The sequence below is a fragment of the Kwoniella dejecticola genome, chromosome 11, assembly GCF_000512565.2.
Source record: "Kwoniella dejecticola CBS 10117 chromosome 11, complete sequence".
Lineage (NCBI taxonomy): Eukaryota > Fungi > Basidiomycota > Tremellomycetes > Tremellales > Cryptococcaceae > Kwoniella > Kwoniella dejecticola.
In genome coordinates, this window is record NC_089311.1 from 1210816 (window position 1) to 1228146 (window position 17331).

Sequence of the window (17331 nt, forward strand, 5' to 3'; positions counted from 1 at the left end):
ATTGTACTATTACATTACATGTATCTATTCTATCGACGAGGACCAAAGACAGCCAACGAAAACATTTCCGATTGAGTACCAAGTTAAAATCCAAGACAACATCCAGGCTGATGATCCCTTCTACCTAACTCTAGATCGACTCCTACTCCCCGAACTTCCTCTCGTACTGAACACAATCTGGCCCGACGAATGATCATCCGTTTCCGACGCCCTCACTCGACTCACACTCCTAGACTGAGGCTGTGATCCAGGTCTCGATCCAGATCCGAAATCACGTGTCGATTTCGATGTCACGCCATTAGCTATGTTACCATTACCATCACCGTGACCGTTGTGATTAGGGTTGAACCGAGTACGTCCTCTTGGATTTTCAGCGGCAGCAGCAAGCGCTTCACCGTAACTTGGAGGTACTTCCCCCGTCTCAGTCTGTTGTCCAGACATCAACCTGTCATACACTATATTCCTCTCCAATAAAGTATCTTCTCCCGTTTCCACATTCCCATTTGCATTCCCGCTGCCACTACCACCGACCATATTACTGGAGCTTCCGTGTGGGTGTGGGTGTGGGTCGCATCCTCCCCTTCTACGTATATGGCTTGATCCTTCCGCATGTGGGATCGCCGTCGACGAAGAGCTGGAAATCAAATTATTGGTCTCTCGAGTAGCGTTGGTAGTATTGGAAGTCGATTTCGTTCCGTGTACAGAACAGACCCCGGGAGAAGTCATGATACCTCTGCTTAGTACGCTGTACGTTGGAAGGGAGTTCCATTGAGGGTTGACTCGACAATCTAAGATCTTGATCGGAGTCTCGCTGTTTAGACAGATCACAAGCAGTGTTAGTCGAAGCAATAGGTAGATCCCTCTAGAATGACAGCGGGATCACTCACATGATAATATCAAATTGTTTCCTTCTGCCCTTTGCGTCCAACGCCTCATCGTCGCCCCTCTCCACCCTGATAGTGACTTTCAACCAATGTCCCACTGTGATATTGGTTTGTTCGTGTTTGGTTGTGAATTTGACTTTTGATGTGCAGTCCGGCACGTGTAATTCTTTTTCAAGATGCCACGGTCCAGTAGGTTCCATCAGCTGTGCATACATCGAGTCGTTCGGATCCCTGTCCAAGTCGAAAACGTCCGGGTTGGGGTTATTGATCGCGGCTTGACGCGCCATCTCCGCAATAGGCGATTGCTCCGCTGCATTAGGATCATCTGAGATGATAGGCAACAGTGGTTCGATTCTTTCTTTGTAGTCCGGCTGTTTGATGAAGAGCAAAACGAATCGCTTAGGGGTCTCGTGTCGTGCAACTTTACGTTCCTGAGCAAAGTAATCCGTTTTCTCTGCATAACGTTTGATTAGCTGGGATCAACGCGAGAGCGATAGGGGGTCACGTAAAGACTCACCCTCCAGAGCGACAGTCAGTCGGTGGATCTTGCACTTCAGCAGGGGCATCAATCTGATACTGATCGGTCTATCATGATCACCATGGTGGTCAGCCATACAGGAGTTACTGCCCTGATAGGTGGATTGTCGATATGAACTCACATTGTACCAGCTATGGGGAAAGCCTTGCCTCCAAGCGTGATCTGATATCGCATCTGCTCCTCCCACTGCCTTTCCACTATGACATTCTCGGTTTCCTCCATATCGTCTTCCTGCGGCTGGGCAATCATGGTGATCTCCATATCCTCCGTCAAGTTGGGCGTCAGAGCTCCAACACGTATGACACTAGCTTTGAGTCGGTAAACGACCGAGCCAAATTCGGCATGGATAGTAGGGGGTGCTGTGACAGGGATTGGGAAAGATATGGGATAATTATAGGTCCCTGTGGTAGCCAAATTATCGAATTATCAGGGTTTGCTTCAGTGTTCGCGGGGAAGTAGTTGCAGACGAAAGAGGTAGACTCACCTTTGCGGAATTCTTTCCACTTATGGACGTCCTCCCCGTGCCCGTGACCATGATGATCATCATGTTCCCCCAGACCTAGCTTGTCCGTCAGAACTTTCATGCCCATATGTCTACCTCTTGCTCGACTTCTGCTTCTCTCGTCGTCATCGTCCCTCACTCTTGCCGTGCTGGGTGTCCTATCTCGTGACCTGCTCCTTCGAGTTGCAGACGCCGATCCAGCTCCACCCCTACCGTAGGGGGGCTGGAAATCGTCAGTTCCGTGATGGGAAGGGTTCCTGCTTCCACCTCTTCTAACGGTACCATCGGTGAAACTACCCTGTCTTGACATGCTGATCGAATTGTTACTTGACGAAGCGTTGGGTAAAGGTGGTCTATCGCTAAATCCACTATCTCCCGCTCGGTCAGGACTAGGACGCCTTGATCGACTCTTGGACGAGCCTCTACTGTGGTGGAAGCTATCCTTCACATCTCGACTGATCCCCCTCAGTGTAGCAGCCAGGCTGAACTTCGAGCTTTTCCTGCCACGGCTATCCTCAGAAGGATCTCTGTGCGTACTTGACGAGTTCCTCAGGTGCTGTAGACTAGGTGCTGACGAAAGAGACGGCGTCCCGCTGACTGTCCTCTGATTTCGAGATGAGTTCCGCAGAGCGGAAGGAAGGTTCACGTGCGATGCACTAGAGATAGCTCCTGGACTTTCTACTATAGTCGATGCGCTGCCCGTTCTTGACGTTCGACCTTGTCTAGTGATGGAAGGCTGAGAGTCTTGCCTGGCGAGATTGCTAACAGAAGTCTCGGACACTTGTCGATTCGAGCTAGATATTGTACTTGTCCTCCTCGAGGCACTTGGGCTGGAAGACTCGTTCCCCGACACATGATTTGCGTTGGCCAATGTGTCTGTAGAGGATCGTTGGCGAATAGACGGAGGAGCAGAGTTGACAGAGGTGTTGTGAGCAGTGTTCACGACTGATACTGCTTGTACGCCCGACGGATGGGCTTCAGCAGCAGCAGTGTTGCTGTTCTCGTGCGATGATAGCGCCAAGGATGCGGACGAAGCCGATGCTTGGGAATTCATGGTCCGGACAGATGCTGCTCTGTTGCCACCGGCACTTGATGGACCAGCAGATGGCGGAGGGACCGTGGGTTCTTCATTTGTAGATGAAGCTTCTGTCACACCATTGTCCGGCCCCTTAGATTCGGTTTCGGTAGACTCCGAAGCCTCAACGGCTGTTCCTTCCTGCGGTGGGTCTTGAAACCTGACTTCCCCTGCTCCGGTACTATTGTGAGAGTTGCGTGAATTCAGAATAGGCCTTAAGGCAGGCGAGGGGGTTGCGAAATCGAATCCCTCTTCCGTCGTAGCTGGATTATTGAGGGGCAAGGAAGGTGACCATACATGTCCCTCCTGTACAGGGTCCGTGGAGAGGTCCGTGCCTTGAGTATGAACCGCACGCCGGTGTTCCGCTTCAGCGCTGTCACCTCTTTCGGACGTGTTCTGGGATGGCGCAGCTGACACGATTGGGGATAGGGCAGGTTCACGAGATGATGTAGCGGGATTACTCTGTCGTAGGGAAGATGGCCTCGATGGCGGAAGACCGATCGAATGACGAGGTGGAGAAGCGTGAGGCGTGTAAGCGGGAGAAGGTCCTCTTTCTTGGATGTTCAAGTTGGATATGTCTAATAATGATGACCTGGTTGATTGTGGTTGAGCATTGTCGAAACTTGGTCGTCTGGAGAAGCCATCCCTATGCCATAGGTGATTGTCATGGGTACCAGGCATGGCACTACTACTTCGAATCATATTTCCTGAGCGACCCTCCCGTGGTCTACCGATATTCAGCCAGTCATCTAGATCATCTCCATCTCCTGGTATGCCATTCAGATCATGCTCATCGTCTATCTCCTCATCTTCATGCCCAACCCTCACTCCAGGTCCGACAGAGAGAGCTCGTCGGGCCGAGCGCGATCGTGACGAATCATTATGAATAGCATTGAAAAAGACGGTCTGCTCAGAGAGTATAACGTGTTCTTCCGATGTGTCCATCCGTTTAGATCCAATACCTACATGGTCGAGCTCAGCTTAAAACAAACATCACAGCCTTCGACCAGATCATTGCTCACCTTCAGGCCATTCCGTCCTTGCCTTTCCTTCGAGCTTGATACTTATACTTCTTATCCTCGTGGGTTTGGTCAGACGCAATGTCAATAGCCCTCTGACTATAGCGGGTTGACCATCTTGTCTAACAGCTTGAGGTCGACCTCGGAAGTCCAATCCAGTCGAGGGACCTTTGAGGAAAATGACCGGCTCCGTCAGCCGGATTTGCAGAGGGCCGTTATTCTTGGGCATCGCTGTCAATGATCATCGAAGTCGGCAAGTCCAAGAGCGAAGTACGGGTCGAACGATGATGTGCTTGTGCAAGGTAGAGAGAAAGATTGATGATAAGTGAAATGAGGTTGTTGGTGTCGGGGACGGATCTCGTCGGGCGGAACTCAGCTTGATGGAAGAATTGAGGTCTAGACCTGGTAGTTGATGTGTATGATGCGTATGGGTTCGTTAGAAGTTAATTGCTTGTTGTCTTCTAAGCGAGGTAGGAGGGATTGAACATTTATCTGTCTCTTGTATCCCTTATCCCTTAAAAACACGGTAAAATAACCATGCAGGTCAAGACCGAGGTGATCCTGTCAAATTTGATGCCGCCGGTACAAAGAGCAGTCGATAGGTGTCAGGATTGCGAGATAAAGGCAGATGACAAGGGTGAGACAAGCGATGGTGATGTGTACAGTAGTAAGCAGAAGGTACCAAGAGGCGATCGGAGCAGTTCAAGTATGAGATAGCTTAGATAGATAGCGCGCACAAGAAAGTATGTATCTGGCAGATTGCAGATTGCAGATTTGCATCTCCGCTCTGTTAGCTTAGGAGGATTCAGGGTAACAGTCTATTTACGTGATCCAGCGCATAACCAATATCGGCAATAGCGCCTACAAGCCTATAAGGAATTTACTCCTATCGGACAAAGACGGGTTTCATGTGATAGACAAGCCAGCATATGCATAGGCATAGGCATAGACATGAACGTTTACTCACATGAGTGCTGACAGGTAGCGACACATTGGTCAGCGCTCCACATAGTGCGCCTCACCATAAGCTATGTGCCCCTGCACAAGCAGCGCAACTCCTACGACAAGCTTGGAAGTGAACGATTATCCGATGACCGCATTGATGCCGCACTGCTTCACTTCGTCGCTGACATACCTCGTCACTCCATTAGGCCTTGCGAGTCGAGAGATGAATCACACTGCGTAGCGATAAGACGACAAAGGACGTCTAAGAATGCACAAGATCGACTGATGTGACACCACCATCAGCAGCCCTGTTCCACTGACTTTTTATCTCACATACTTGTCGCATATCACCAAAAGGAATTATGCACAACCGCTTTTTTGGCTTCACTCGAAACTCTACTTACCATAGCTGACAGGTTGTAGACTGACGATCCTATCTTAGACCTGATGGTCTGTTTCGTTGCAGCTTTTAAACATTGCGCTCCGATTGCGATCGGTAGCACGTTACGATAAGATACTAGACACGGATCTCGGGCGATTGACAGAGGTCAGTGAACGATAATGCGGGCACTGCTAATGGGTAGCTTGACGACCCTTTGATGTTGTTTGATGCGCTAAACCCTGTCTTGAGAAGGTTATGCGACATGAAGGTCAAGTTCCTTCACATCGCAGAAGAGACGAAGCCCACAATGTTAACTAGTCTCGAGAGGATCCGACCCGAAAGAATTTGGTCAAGCTGCGAGGTGTCCTTCCAAAGGTGGAAGCTGATTCGTCCTCGTCAGGCAGTATGTAGATCATCAGCGGAGGATGACGAGTGGGTCGCAAGTCCGCATATATACGTGCATCTGGTGTAACAAGGAGATAGATGCAGAGGAAGCCACTGCTTCAGCTCAGGCACAGGCTGAATTTTGATTCCGTTGCTATTGAGACGTCCTTGCAACTCGCGCTTCTTTGGAACATATTGAGCCTTCAAATCCCATCATCTTACTGCTCTGCCTGCTTCATCAATTCAAAATATACAATCTTAACTCCATACGTCCAGCCGGTCAGGAGCAGAGGACTGAATTCGCTTTGCACAACATGGCGACATCCACTGATCCGCTGGATCTTCTTCGTCAATCGATAATCTCGTCTACCTTCCCAACCCTCCTAACGTCCTCTTCGTCTGCCGCTTCTTCGCTGGGCGAAGCATCCTTCATATCCTTCCCTCCTGTCACACCTTTGACAGACTCACCAACAAGTATACCGAAGGACACGCCGACACGTTATGCATCGAAAGCAGGGTCCAAGGATGAGTTCTACAATATTGGTCAACTGTGGTTAGCCTGGAATGAGAGGGAAAGTGGTGTTAGGGATTATCTGATGAACGGTCAGGCGGGTGGAGTGGGTTATGTAGCTATAACGGATAGAAGAGGTGTGGTGGAGTACCTGACGGGAGAAAGCGAAGCTACGGGGAGGATATTGAGCAAAGGACAGCAAGCTGAGGCTGGTGAGCTTGAATTCATCCAATCCCTGTTGAAAAGGCTGTTTGATCTGATCTGATCTATTCGTCAGGCCAAAGCACAACAGCGGCGTCAGCTACGGCAGAGGCTCTTCCTTCGGCATTGCAGTCGTCGGAAGCGGGACCCTCGAAGCCTGCAGCACAGGCGAAGAGGAAATACGAGGTAGATGCCGCAGACAGGGAGTTTTGTAAGAAGGTGGGTACAGGCTGCGAAATGCGGCCAAGAGCATGACGATTACAGCCTGTTCTGTTCACTGATAGTTCTGGTGTAGCTGAGGGCAGAGGAAGTGGAGTTGAGAGATAGAAATTCGGTCCTCCGCTCGTCGGGAGGTGGAAAGGTCAATGTGAGCCTCACCGCCTTGTTGCCTTGGAATCTAAGTAGCTAACTCTAATATCCATAGAATTTCGAGAGCTTCCTCAAAACCGTCATGGTGGATAAAATACGAGCTTTGAGAGGCTCGTTCGACAAAGGGGCTAGTAAAGCTGCTGCGCAGGCTCAGCAACAAGCAGGTATGTCACTTGATAGAGGGGAGTTGAGAATCATGTTGACGGGACGAGATTATGCAGGACCACCGATGGGTGCCAAGAAAGCCAGATCAACGCATCCTATCATAATAATATCCTCTGCTCCTACTTCTCTGTTGACCATGTGGAACGTGAAGAAATTCCTGGAACAAGGAATGTAAGTTGGACCTGGTTCTTGAGCTTTCATATATGAGCTCAGATAGCTCATCCAAATGACTTAGATTCGAGCCGTCAGATGTCGCTAGGCAGAATGAAGCCGCGCAAGGAAATGCCAAAGCGGAGGACGTGGTTGCCATACTCAGGAAAAGGAGTGGTCCTCATGGTGTGTATGCTCATCGAGGTCATACTGCACTGTGCTAACGGTCTGATCGTAGGGTATATCACTAGCAAGTATTACGTTGTGGACGGAGTGGATGCTTTGCAAAAATTCGGACAGGACGCCTGGTGAGCTCAGAAACAATGTATAAAATCATCATAGCTGATTGCAATCTGTAGGGACCGAGTGATATGTGTAGTAACGACAGGTCAAGCATGGCAATTTAAGCCTTATAAATGGCAAGACCCCAGAATGCTCTTTCGAAATGGTAAGTCACACGATCTCAATTTCGTCAATCGCCTCAGCATCGTCCCTGATGGTCTGGCCGCCTGACTTTGGGTAATATTACAGTTAAGGGTGTATACTTTCAGTGGAGTAATGAACCCGCGAATCCGACAGTAAAAGATTGGAATGTGACTGAGATGAGGGTGAGCTCTCGTTACACGTTCGTCGTTGGTCCCACAGCTCACGCCGGTCCGTATATTAGATCGATCGCAACAAGAGGCACACCGACCGACAGGTGGTCGCTGATCTCTGGAGGATACTGGATGGCGCCAAGCGACGTTAACACAGCAGACAAGCACACGCAGTACTCCGATGCATAAGATACTGCATGTCCGCGAGGTTGTGAATCCTTTAAGTCATGACGATCTCAAAACCACATCTTTCTCACATTGGCCTTGAAGTTTGACGATGCATCAGAAACTCTCAAGATGAATGCGAAACTCAAACACATCGATATCAGACGTGTTTCGACCAGAGTAGAGGGGTCTGGAAGACGTCATTTCCGATCAGACTATCAAAGTACATTACTGGAATCTGGAACAAGTTGCTTCCTTTCATCCGGTAACCCCTGGTATGCTCTTTGCTGACCATCCTTTACATCATGACACAAAACCATCAGTTTCTACTGACTTGTTTGGCTGCTTGGCTCGCTACTTTAATCGCTGCCGCAGGCATTCCTCCTGACGAAAGCTTTCCGATTCCCCCAAAAAAAAGTCTCAATAACATCAAACAAAAGTCAGAGTGTAAAGCTTACAAAAGACAAACCTATATAAAAATCAGCGCTTGTCGTCAAAGAGACATAACATTTCAGGCTGAACCGCTGCTCCCTGATTAGAGACTCGTACTGTCAAGTACTCGCCTGTACCAGTAAAACACGACCCTTCGTCGTCAAAATGGATTTTCTCGCTTCATCAGTGGACATCGCTTTCCTCCTTCTCACTTTGTTGATCATATACAAACAACCCATCCTCACTTCCACATCCACTGCCGACCAAGAGGGTCAAGCTAACGGTACCATCCCTCCTCCTCAAGTATCAACTTCGGAGTCACTCGATTCACCCCTCCCGTCCCCCGGATACCTCAGCGTGCCCAGCATCACGGTCACGCCATCTTCTTTGCCCAAATCAAGAACTTCCGCCCAGAAACTGCCTTTACCTGGTGCAGGCGGTGCGCAAGGTAGACACAAGAAGAAGGCCGTCTCCTTTTCCTTATCCTCAATGGACGATATCATGCCTGATAAGAACAGTCTTGGTCTCAAGAAATTCAGACCCCCTACACCCTTCTTCACATCACCTAAGAGTCCTAATCCTACTGCGAACCTTGAGATGAGTCCCCTCCCATCGCCGTTGGCATCGCCAAACAGGAAGTCTTCTCCTATCCCAAGCCCCACGATCAAGATTGACGGTGCGGCGCGGGAGAAGGAGTTAGGTATGAACGAAGAGCTAGAGAGGGGTCAGCTGGATCATGGGATCTTACAAGAAGATTCTATGGGAATCCAGAAGAAATGGTTAGTCGCTGGAGCGCGATAGGCGCACAGCGGTCTGTCCTGGGTGAACTCTTAATCTGAGCATTATGCAGACCAGGTGACTAATGGGTGGATCGGATAGATAAGTAACAAAATCTAAGAGCGTAGTGCCCTCAGTAGCATCATGCATCACTACAATTTACATGTCTATCTTCCACACAAACACCGTACAAGGCTGTCCGACGCCCAAGATCCATTCCGCACCTCTAGGCGAGATGGCGACATTGCATAAATTTGTACCATCCGCAAAAAGTCTCACACCCTTCCTACTCTGCAGTCTGACCAAAGCTTGATAGTCCGTCGCCACTAATCGCCACGGCTCCAGCGATTGATTTCTCCGCGGACCGTTCGGTCCCTTGCCTTCCGCTGATGTCGAAGATGTCGAGGAGCCATTCTCCTTTCTCTCCCCATCGACGGTCTTGTACGAAGTCGGTCGACTGGCTCCCGGCCTGGAACCTGGCCTCCATTCATCCATTGAACTCGTTTCATCACCTTCCTCCGATTGGGTCGCTGCTCTTGATTCACTGTCGAGCGAGATGTTGGCTGATGAGTCGTCCTCAGATTCCCCGTCGCTCGAGCTTGTACTATCCCTGCGACTTCCGGCCCGTTTCTCCTTTGTTGGCGACGGCGGGTCCCCGTCTTCAGCTAATAGCGGGTTAAACAGCAGTATCTCCGGAAGAAGAGAACCGGTTCTATGAGCTACAAGGGCGACCAACGGATCCGTTACTAGATATTCTCTCTTCTCGAGATATTCAGACTCTTGGAGACTGGGCGAAAACTGCCGATGGAATGACGCGTTCATTGCCCAGCAATCTGATCCAAAGGGATACACAGATATTGTCGTGAAGGAACCTGAATCATGGTCAGTGGTATTCCTTGAGCGTTGAGAACCTGGCTCTAGCTCACCCGAGTCAGTGTGATCATCGCTACACGGTTCCATGATCTTGGGATGCGGATCGCCAGGGCGGAAGAATCTGGAGAATCCGGTCCACTCCCAGATCTTAACCTCTTGCCTTGCACGACTCATAAGAGTGTATTCGTTCAACCTACCATATCAGAGGATTGTCAATACATGTCCTTTCTTGATTGGGAGGAATGTCGGCTTACCACTCGATATTGTCTACAAAGTCAGCATGTAGACGACTAGTCGAAAAGAGCGGAAGGTGAATGAGTTTAGCTCGGTATCCTCGGGGTGTCGGGATTGGCTTGATCGATGCTTTGGGAAGTTCAGGCAAGGGCCAGATTTTGACTTGTCTGTCAAGCCCCGCGGTCGCCATGGCGTTCTTTGTCGGATGAAATGCCTGCGAAGCATTGTGCCATCTATCTCAGCTTGCCGCTCTGAGGCAAACGTAGGTAGGAGCGATTGCATGCAGCGACGGAGCAGATGAGGATGGGGCATAAAAGCACCCTGCTCAAGCGGACCTTGACTCACGGCGTCGGCAACATAGCCTCTGTGGCCCCCACGGCCCTCACCAACAAGTATAGCGACGAGGCAATTCCCCTCATCCGCATCACCCATGGGAAAGTTCTCGTTGTATCTTTCTCCAGGCAGGAGAGGTGGAACGTCAGAACCCAAAATATTCCATATCCTGGTCGAGGTATCATATGAAGTCGAGGCGATGATATGTGGGTGTGAAGGGTGTGAGGCGAGCCGTAATACAGCCTATACAGATTAACGTCAGTGGTCGTCTCAATTAGAAAGCAGAGGAATACTCACACCCCCATGCCCCCTTAGAACCCTTAGACATCGCTTGCTTAGCGCATCTATGACATAGATGAGCCCTTTGCTCCCCGCGGCCACGAGGAGCGGATGGCATGTGAAGGATTGATAGGTCCAAGCAAGTGTATACAAGTAATCCTATCTCAGATGTTTGACCCGTCAGCCCGCATGGTACGTCTGATCGCGGGTCGATCCGAACTCACATCTATGTCCATTTCCCATAACACCCTCCATGGATTGCTGTCGGTACATCTTCCTACAACTATCTGTCAGCTTCAGTTAGCTCAGAAGCGCCTGAACACGTGATTGGAGATGGAGATGATAAAAGCACAAGAAACCAGTGTCCCGGGGAAAGCAGCGCGATCTGCTCATTGAAGCAACCAGGTCTTGCAGGAAGCCGTTCACTTAGGAAGCACTGAGTGCCGAACAAGTGAAGGAAATAGAGAAGCAATAGGATTTGAGGACGTGTCATGTAGCGCTCACCTTCCTCTGAGTACAGAGAGCAACAGTGCCATCGTATTCCTCCCAGTCCCCGTCGATGCCCTTAGGTGGTTTCCACGGATTTAACGGGCCGACATATGGCCAAAATTGAACATCTTCATATCGCAATGCTGGTTCACTGGGATCCTGGAATAAAGCGGGAAGACACAGGGTGTAAGCTCAGAGCCATCATCATGGTGCATGTGACTTGATTTACCACTGCAATTGCTTGGCATACATATGGATGTCCGCTGCGACCATTGTACTTGTTGACCTTTTTGTACCATTTCAGCGAGGAACTAGCATATGATCCTTCAGCATCCCATTCCGAGGCTTCCGACCTGGCCGAGGACGAAGCTGGAGCTTGCGAAGACGGTGTGGGATATTCTAGAGTTAGGTCTATCATGTCGTGCGGGTTCATCTAGCAGACGTGCGGTTTCGCGTGCATCGACACATTGGTAGACGATAAAAGCCAACGACATAATACAGGCTCCGCATTCGATGACGCGCCGAAAAAACAAACAACATCATCTAACAATGTCCGAGGCTGATAATGCAAGGCGAGCAATCAGGCTCATGAACCGCAAACGCACTCTGCTCAGCGCCCATCTCCAGCCGTGATGTGCAACGAGGTATGCATGAGTACGAGCTTTGGGCTATCTCTCGGAATCGTCGCGTTGAGCTCACAATCTTGCGTCAAATCGCTGGACCGCCAGCACGTCGCGCCGTATGACGCACCGGCGCGTAGTGTTCGCGGATAAACTTTGTTGCTCCGGAACGATAATTGATGCCGACGACAAGAGAGATAAAGTGAACTACACTAGATTTAGGTTAGTAGCTGTTTAGATTGTTTGCACTTGCAAAAGAACACGGTGTAAGAATTCATCATGCCTCCGAATCGGACACATGTCATGGATATCGGCCATGCTGGCCCCCCATTTATATGATTAGACTACTTGGCATTTTCTTGTGGCATGATGCGAGGAACTGGAACACCGATCATCAGAACACGTTGCTCGTCATCTCTCGTATCGGCGATCATAGATAACGCAATCTATCTCTCATGCTGGAACGAGAGGCGCCAACTAGCATCAACTTTAGCGGCTTGGCCGGCTTGACGGCAATTACCGGTGTGGCCTGTGTCCACCATCATCACTGCACCTGAAGGTATTGCTCGGGTCTGGACGTTCATAGCGACCTCCTCTCCGTGACAACCTCATACCATCATGGGACCCTCCTTCAGCTTGATCTGGTCACAACTGTAAGAAGGCGAGAAAGCGCCTGATCAACGACAGGCTGTGTGAACGTTCTATCCTGTCACCAGCAAGGATTCAAGCCACGCAGCATCAGAGTCCAGATTGCCGTCAGCTGCAAATGCCAAGACCTTCGCGATGATCAGCCTGCGATCGAGATTGGATTGATTCCGATAATCCAGGATGAGCAAGTGATGCATGCGGCAATGGAATCTAAGTTGTATGATGAGTTGCCAAGATATGGGTTGCGGTTAGTGCCGATCTAAATCTTAATGTGATTTTCATTTTGATCTAAACCTGTGTGGCGATGAATCGTCCAGTTCGAATCCTTATCTCGATCCAATCCAATTCCAGGACTACCCTATCTATATCTGCTTCCACCAAAATTGAAGGTCATTTCCAATGCACAAGATTGAGTGTTGAGGTTGACTGTGCACCGATGACATGAGGTGACTATCGCTGAAACAACACCAGCACCAGCACCACCATCAGGTAATTATAGCTTCATCTTGGCATCCTCGTCACATTAGCGTTTTGCGATGCTCACTAAAGCGTTGCGTACGCAGCGAGCAGTAGTATGCTATGCTGTTGATATGACAATGCATCCTCGGTGTCTGACATACGAGACATCATTCCAGCTACAAAGGACGATTTTCACCATTGGAAACCGAACTAAGCATGCGAAATTACTGCCCAGATTCCTTGGCATCAGTGCATCCTGATTCAACGAACGATGTTATATACCTGTCAACCAGATCTAAATGAACGTCTTCTTCCCCACAGATCTGTCGAAGTGATCAAGCAACCTCCTAGTCCTCGCTTTGTCCTTGTCATCTATTGTTTCGGTATATCTGCCTGGCGCACAGACCAGCAATTGAACATTGAAAGTCTCACATCTTTTCACAGCCCTAGCGGTAGACTTTACATGAAACTTTGTGCTTTTTATTCATTCTACATTGTCTAACTTGCCACTCGCTTATCAGCCAGCAGGATGTACGATCGACACGAGTCTATCTCCAAATCAACATGGGACATCGACGTTGAGCCCGCCACCACTACGGCAACATCGAGTCCGCGGATAAGCAGATCACCTTCACCGACTTTGACCGATCAACGTCAACCTATTCATCGTCGAGCGATCTCTCATCTCAACGCAGAAGTGGGCTCAAAAGCATTCACCTATCCTTCGATATACATGTGCTTCTTGACTGGCTTAACGGCATCGCCATCCTTCGCGGCATGTTTCATATGGTGTGGATTCCAGACCGGTAACGCTGCGCAACTGGGTCTAGCCTTAGCGAGGCTGTTCACACCCGACCATCAACGCACGTTCGGCTTTCAAAAAATGGATCAACAAGCTCTGGTCAGCTTACTGAGCTTCTTCGTTGGCTCCTCGATCGGACAACTAGGATACAGGATAGGCCCAAAGAAGAGGAACTGGTTGGTCGGTGCTACTTTTACCCAAATCGTCTTCATGGCTGTCGCTGCGCTCATCAGCCATTACTCCGAAGAGACCGGTCTTGCAAAGTGAGTCGTCATAGCTCTTGGTCCCATTTAAGCTTTCGCCGGCTGACATTGCACCATACAGTTCTAGGGGTGATCCTTCATGGGCCAAACCCATGGGCATGACCGCTCTCGCTTTTCTCTCTGCCACAATGGGTCTTCAAGGTGCTGTCGGTCTGGTGAGTGCTCGGGAAAAAAGATCGTCAAGTCTTTCCCGTGCTTACAATTCTGGGCTTTACAGCGACTTGGGACCCCGGCGGCCACCACTGTACCTCTGACTAGTACCGTGAGTCTCTATCGTACCTCCTCGCCGCCCAGCTCCAAGTGAGCTGACGTAATCGCAGTGGATCGACATATTCAACGACCCCTTCCTCTTCGCCCTCCGTGCAGTCCGAACGCGAGATATACGGTGTGCCGGAGCGCTTTCTCTGATCTTTGGTGCTTTTGTATCTCGAGGATTGATCGGTGTGATAGGGTCTTCTGGAACCATTGGAGTCGTGGCTGCTTTCAGAGCTATATTGATGGCTTGGTGGTTCTTCCTCCCGGATGCCCAACCAAGTCTTGAGGAGGAGACTAAACCTTAAGAGCCACAGGCTCTGGGGACTTCTGCTGGTCTCTGTGTATAGAAGGGCTGACACATGTGACGAGAGCTTCTGGAAATTGGTAAAATGTGTAAAAGACAAGGACAAGTTATAGCAGGAATTTTTACGAGAAAGTTTGGACAGGCATGTCTATTTAGAAACATTTTCGGCTTCTTATCCATGTATACAATATGTAGATTATCATCGATTCGCATGTATGGCTTACCATAGATATTTTGCGAAGTGTCTGATGACCACGAAGCAATGTTGTCACAACCTTCCAGGCGTCTTGATGGCAATGCTTGAGAGATCTACTTTCTTCTGTGGGTATCAGCTGACGCCTTCGTTAGCCCCAGCCCCGAATCTTTGCACCAGGTCTTCCACAACGGAGAAGCTTTACATCATCAGCGGACCCCGTAAATTCATCAAGCTGTCTTTGATCATTGAAAAACTGACGCCTGGGGGATTGAATACATTCTCCTTGCTGGATCCCCACCCTGACGAAGAACTTCGAGGGGCATCGACCTTCCTTTGATCCCCACTGCGTATAACCGGAGAAACGCCACAGGAGGCCCGATCACTCGCTTATCAAGCTGCATCCGAAGTCTGTCATTCTTCAAGACGTGCGTCCTTTGATGGGTCTTCCCCTCCGATGACACTACACGATTATCGAGAGCACATTATGTCGTGATCACCTTTATCTTCCTGTACAGTACAGTACTGTACATCACGAATCGCCACTCGATACAGTGCAGTACAATGTGCCCACGCAGGAAAAGGCGTCAATCCAGAGGAAGTTGTCTATACATTTCACTCATGTAGCCTCCTTTCATCCATTTTCTGTGCATTGCTCAACAAAGAGCGGTCTCTAAAGCATTGAGGTACTGTATTGTCGTCGATTTCGTTACAGCTCGACATCCTTCCATTCAAGTTATTTTCGTTATTTTACCGAAGACTTTCTATGTTCGTTATTCTCTCCTCTTTCACCGCTCATTTTTCCAATTTCCGCTTCTAGCCTATAGCGTACAAGATGTTATTCGTATAATCCCCCTCTTCTCCTCTCGCCTCCTGCGTCTCCCTCGCTCTGTTATATTCGCTTCGTCTAGTCTTCTCCTCTGCTGCTCTCATTCGCTGTTCTATATTCCCGGAAACCTCCTTCGCTTTCACGCCGTAACTTCGCAGAAATAACACTTCCCGTGCCAGAAGAAAAGACCCACATTCCGTTCCGATTTTGATCCTGGACTTTGGCGTGACTCAGCTTGCTTACATAGAGCGCTGCAAATCATTCACATCTCTTTGCTTCCGATTCACCGCCTTCTTCAGCTCACTTTTATAACACATCGATATATCAAGCAATTCATCTGGCATTGAACGACTCAAGTATCTACCGTGTCATCAAATTGTGCTGTCTACCAATTGCCCCCGAGATCACCAAGCTCAATTGTCCAAATTTTGCCCAGTACGCCGTTGCAGTCCGGTGAAGATGCCTCAAAATGTGGTCCAGCGGCCCGCTTCATTGCCCCGTCGTCAAACAACAGGTCAACATCACCCCATGTTCTTGGGTTCAGGCCAATCAAGTTTGTTCCTCTCGCCTGTCCAAGAAGCAAGGATTGACAGCTGGAGAAAAGGTGCAAGTGAAGCTACGCCACCTGCGGCCACAGCAAACGGCAAGACAAAAAATAAAAACAAAGTCAAATCCGCCCCTGCTTCCATAAACATAGCATCTAGCAAAGGGAGCATTTGCACATGTACTTGTACATGCACGCAATGCGGCGGAGGGACCGTAGGAGAATGCCCGACGTGCGGAGGGTGTTTGACGAATTGCTCGTGTTCTGTCCATTCCCCGAAATCGAAATCGAGTCACAGGTCGAAGAAATCGAACGGACCTAATGCCCATGTGCATGGCTATTACTCGTCCGGTCGCCGATAGACGAGCGAGAAACATAACACTAGACCTGAGCCACCTCTGCCGGTCTCACCAAAATCACCAATCAACTTTGCAGTGTTAAAAGCGCCGGATAAGCTAGATCTGCCCACGGACAGTCAAGTCCGGCCACATCAGATAGGGGTTTTACCTCCAGTACAATGGCCCCCTGCGGTAGGACAGGAGATACCGATGAGGGAGATGGCTAAACCAGCAAAAGAACCGCCTCTACCTCGGATCGCTGGCGTCAGAGATCCTATCAGCACAAACTAGTGAGTGGATGTGCCCATTACTGAAGCTCAGTCGAGCAGGTGGGTATGCTGAGATAGGAAAATTGTGATAGCTACAGGCAGATGTTTCCTCCTCAGGGCGGCGCTATGCCAATGATGATTCCAGGCATCCATGTGAGTGGGACCCGATGAAGCCGAGGCCTGGGTTGAGTACTAGGCCCATTTTTGAGACTAATGAGCCTGATTGATGGTAGCCGATTGGAACGGTTCCGGCGAAACCCTGGAACACCTGACTGCTTGGTCGAGATGCACTAGCACCAAAATTACTCCAACGTGCGTCTCGACTATGGAAGGCGACCTTTCAGTGTGTATACAATCAACTGTCTCCACAAAGGTCCTAACACCAAAGGATGGACACTCTCGCGAGCTTGAAGACAGATTATGGTGATCTTGAAGCGGAACATGTGAAAATATTGCTGTGTGTGGAAAGCTCGATTTGAAGTATTCATGTGGAGGGGGAGTTGT

The 17331-nt window shown here is 49.6% G+C and overlaps 6 protein-coding genes across 6 annotated transcripts; 4 read left to right on the plus strand and 2 right to left on the minus strand.

The window, feature by feature from the left end:
• Positions 1 to 120: 120 nt before the first annotated feature.
• Positions 121 to 4247, minus strand: I303_108577 (uncharacterized protein; the record flags this gene model as incomplete). The annotated part of the gene is made up of 6 exons (XM_018410371.1): positions 121 to 811; positions 888 to 1338; positions 1402 to 1469; positions 1544 to 1823; positions 1907 to 3961; positions 4022 to 4247. The coding sequence occupies 6 exons, from the start codon at positions 4245 to 4247 to the stop codon at positions 121 to 123; spliced, it is 3771 nt and encodes a 1256-aa protein (XP_018260180.1).
• A 1796-nt stretch (positions 4248 to 6043) lies between these two features.
• Positions 6044 to 7873, plus strand: I303_108578 (uncharacterized protein; the record flags this gene model as incomplete). The annotated part of the gene is made up of 10 exons (XM_018410370.1): positions 6044 to 6452; positions 6518 to 6660; positions 6737 to 6808; positions 6866 to 6974; positions 7032 to 7146; positions 7211 to 7311; positions 7364 to 7433; positions 7485 to 7573; positions 7657 to 7733; positions 7793 to 7873. The coding sequence occupies 10 exons, from the start codon at positions 6044 to 6046 to the stop codon at positions 7871 to 7873; spliced, it is 1266 nt and encodes a 421-aa protein (XP_018260179.1).
• A 610-nt stretch (positions 7874 to 8483) lies between these two features.
• I303_108579 (uncharacterized protein) lies at positions 8484 to 9119 on the plus strand (the record flags this gene model as incomplete). The annotated part of the gene is made up of 1 exon (XM_018410369.1): positions 8484 to 9119. The coding sequence occupies one exon, from the start codon at positions 8484 to 8486 to the stop codon at positions 9117 to 9119; it is 636 nt and encodes a 211-aa protein (XP_018260178.1).
• A 135-nt stretch (positions 9120 to 9254) lies between these two features.
• Positions 9255 to 11736, minus strand: I303_108580 (uncharacterized protein; the record flags this gene model as incomplete). The annotated part of the gene is made up of 8 exons (XM_065969870.1): positions 9255 to 9967; positions 10022 to 10161; positions 10223 to 10416; positions 10548 to 10778; positions 10833 to 10973; positions 11039 to 11101; positions 11319 to 11462; positions 11533 to 11736. The coding sequence occupies 8 exons, from the start codon at positions 11734 to 11736 to the stop codon at positions 9255 to 9257; spliced, it is 1830 nt and encodes a 609-aa protein (XP_065825942.1).
• Positions 11737 to 13559: 1823 nt separating this feature from the next.
• Positions 13560 to 14655, plus strand: I303_108581 (uncharacterized protein; the record flags this gene model as incomplete). The annotated part of the gene is made up of 4 exons (XM_018410367.1): positions 13560 to 14095; positions 14157 to 14250; positions 14313 to 14357; positions 14416 to 14655. The coding sequence occupies 4 exons, from the start codon at positions 13560 to 13562 to the stop codon at positions 14653 to 14655; spliced, it is 915 nt and encodes a 304-aa protein (XP_018260176.1).
• A 1480-nt stretch (positions 14656 to 16135) lies between these two features.
• I303_108582 (uncharacterized protein) lies at positions 16136 to 17099 on the plus strand (the record flags this gene model as incomplete). Its single annotated transcript, XM_065969871.1, has 4 exons — positions 16136 to 16342; positions 16583 to 16848; positions 16920 to 16980; positions 17061 to 17099. 4 exons carry the CDS (start codon positions 16136 to 16138, stop codon positions 17097 to 17099), a joined length of 573 nt encoding a protein of 190 aa, XP_065825943.1.
• Between the last annotated feature and the right edge of the window lie 232 nt (positions 17100 to 17331).